Source organism: Cinclus cinclus, chromosome 8 (assembly GCF_963662255.1).
Source record: "Cinclus cinclus chromosome 8, bCinCin1.1, whole genome shotgun sequence".
In the NCBI taxonomy this organism is placed as follows: domain Eukaryota; kingdom Metazoa; phylum Chordata; class Aves; order Passeriformes; family Cinclidae; genus Cinclus; species Cinclus cinclus.
Window position 1 is genome coordinate 7,105,628 of NC_085053.1, and position 2,960 is coordinate 7,108,587.

The window sequence follows — 2,960 nt, forward strand, 5'->3', positions numbered from 1 at the left end:
TCCTAGGGAACTCAAGACACTGTCTCCTGTATGAGAATGGTGGCTCATGGAGAGGGACAGCACTGGCAAAGGAGCCAAAGGCTGATGCTGCACATCCAGAAATGCACTTCGATTGTGGGAACATTCTTCCAGTTAATCCATCCAATGGGGTAGTTTGGGATTTGACTCCCGTCCTGTAAGGATGTGACACTGTTCATTAGAGGACATTGAAAAATTGACGGGTTTTTATCAGGGCAAAGCACCAACCGGAGGAAAAGAGGCAAGTTTCAGGGGGAGATGTAAAATTTCCAGTGTCTCTGGAGGAAAACCTCTAACTAAACGGACACTTAAACGGAGCTGGAGAAGCAATCGTTTCCATCCGGCAGAAAACGACACACATCCCTGAGGTGCGACATTGCCATCATGTGGCCATCTCAACTCTGCAGGAACGCCAGCAGGGACAGGAGGAATCGGAACGTTATCCCATATCTGCAGCTTTTTCAATTGTCTTTAGTACTGGCAGCCTGCAGGAGAACTGGCAAGGGGGTGACACCTTCTCCTGACATCCCTCACCAAAGAAAAACGCTCCAGACCTGCTCTCCTTTATGCCAGTGACATGGCACTACACAGAATAGAGCACAACGGATTATCCAAAATGTACAGGAACACCAGAAATGACAAATGGAACATTCCTGATGTCAGGAAGCCAATATTTGGGTGCAATCTGAATAAGAAGAGCACAATGGCCTGGATCAGGAAGGAATTACAGCATGTATGTATGCAAAAATATATGAGGACAATATACAGAAGTTAGTACAGAGTCAGGAGTGGAAAGCAAAGCAAATTAACAAAATTATGAATTTAAGGAAAAATTAAATACTGACAGAGGGCAAAACAGGGTAGAATGCAGAAGTGAGCTGTGATAAAATATGAAGATGGCAATGTTTTACAGTGGAGCAGCAACATAATTAAATTAAACAGGATTCAGGAATCATGAGGGGTGATGAGAGCAGCAGCAAAGAAAAAAAATTTTCTGCTTGAGCCTAAAGCTGCTCATCTACACAAAATTTGTGTTTGGCCTCCTCTGGCACCCTGGTACAAGGCTTACTCACAGAATGGCCCACTGCTTCCTGGAGTTACAGCCTCAGGGAAGGGGACACCATCACCAAAGAAAGGGAAAGCCTTGGTGCAGAAGTACAACGGGAGTTTTCTGTCCAACTGGCACATCAGGCAGATAAACACACAAATAATTTGGAAATAAACTCAGCTGGACATTCCTTAGAACACCCACATTTCAGCTATAATGATCTTGTAGCAAAACTTCACTAATAAAAAAGGGCAATGGTATCACTTGAGAAATTTAAAAAAAAATATTGACAGGCATGGAACAGCAGATCAACTCCCACAGATGCCTGGCCCTGCAAAGGCAAATTTTGTTTGTGTTCCCATCTCTCAGCAACTGGCTCCTGGGAGCACCTAAAAGAACCTGCCTGCTGTCACCACCTCTACTGGGGCCAATCCCCTGCACTGGGAAAGATCCTCTGCACTGAACTGCCCAGACCAGGGAGGAACCTTCTTCTGTACCACAGAATTGGCAAAGAAAGACTGCAAGAGCCCTAAAGCAGAAACATAAAAGGCCACGGAAGGAAATCAGATAAATATTTGCTATTACCCTGAGCTGCACCTGCTGACATAGTAATTACACCTTTTAAAGTTCTCTTTTTGATGGCGTTGGTTGGCATGTTTTTTTGCCAATTGAATCATGGAATCACCTGTAATGATCCTTAAAAGTGTGGCTGTTTCTAATGTGCAATTTCTCCTCTCTAGAGTAAAAGAGAAACTTTTACTCTTTTTTTTTTTTTTTTTTTTTTTTTAGCAAAAAGGCTTATCTGTGAATAATGCCCCAGACTCCAAGAGTTTTGTTCTCTGTGTCATCAACCAAGTTTCCATAGGCTTCTACAAGTTTCAGTAGCTTTTTGAAGAGACTGTCTTCTATTATTTATGTAGTTGAAGTGCGAAACAAACTGAAGGTTTGAATTAAAATATTACTTCTCTTTTTCACCTAGGTCTGTCAGCTCTACAGCACATAAACTGGGCTATTTTTCAATACAAGATGAATACAGGAGAGAAAACAGTTTTCCAAGAATTCCTGACACACCAGGGAACTGTGGTAAAGACCTGCTGCTGGCAGAGGCAGACCCACATGTGTGCCAAGTGTCCCTACCACATATGGACAGGGGAAGAAGCCAGATTCCCATACAGGGAATTCCACAGGGTCTTTGGCTTTCCACACAGACCCCCCAGCGACTCCCCAAAACCTTCTCTTCTATGAGCTGAGGAGGCTGTTCTGTTCAAGGTGGGCACTTACCTGGATGCAGCCACAGCCACCTGTGCAAGCCTCAGCTGCATCACCCTCTACTTCAATTTCTCACCCCGCAAGGAGGCTCAACACCTCTGTGTGAGAAAAATGTTCAGCTTCCTGCTGAGGCACCCCCACACCTCGCTCTGCATCGAGTTCTTATAGCCCTGTCTCTGCAGGGACAGTTCCCCAGGCTCTGTAGGACCTCAGCACCCTCTGGCCCTGCAGAGGAGGGGCATGGCCATACCTGCTCTGCCACTTTGTGTGTCACCCAGCTCTGCCAGCAGGTACACAAAACTGACATCAAATTAACCTAGCAGGAATTAAAATATATTTTAGGACAGCCTTTCCCCAGGGAATGCAGAGGAACCCAGCTGGACAGCAGAATTTAAAGGCTTTTTCCTCTCTCAGTCAAGCCTTCTAACAGCCTTTCCCAGCCATGGAAGGCAGTCTGCTTCCTCTGATGTCTCCAAGCCAAGAAGGGTTTTTCCCAGGTGTATTTCTGCCCTCTCAGGGGGAACAGCTATATCCCAGACCCATAAATATTGTAAGGCATCTAAAAATGCCAAAGAAATTTAATTCAGTGGAAGTCCTCATTCTGGAGTGTTTCCCTATGCTCTGA

The 2,960-nt window shown here is 45.0% G+C and overlaps 1 protein-coding gene across 1 annotated transcript; it reads left to right on the forward strand.

The window, feature by feature from the left end:
- Positions 1 to 1,561: 1,561 nt before the first annotated feature.
- On the forward strand, positions 1,562 to 2,960 carry APOBEC4 (apolipoprotein B mRNA editing enzyme catalytic polypeptide like 4). The gene is given in 2 exon segments (XM_062497724.1): positions 1,562 to 2,493; positions 2,567 to 2,960. Coding segments are annotated over 2 exon segments (795 nt in total). The 5' UTR covers positions 1,562 to 2,092.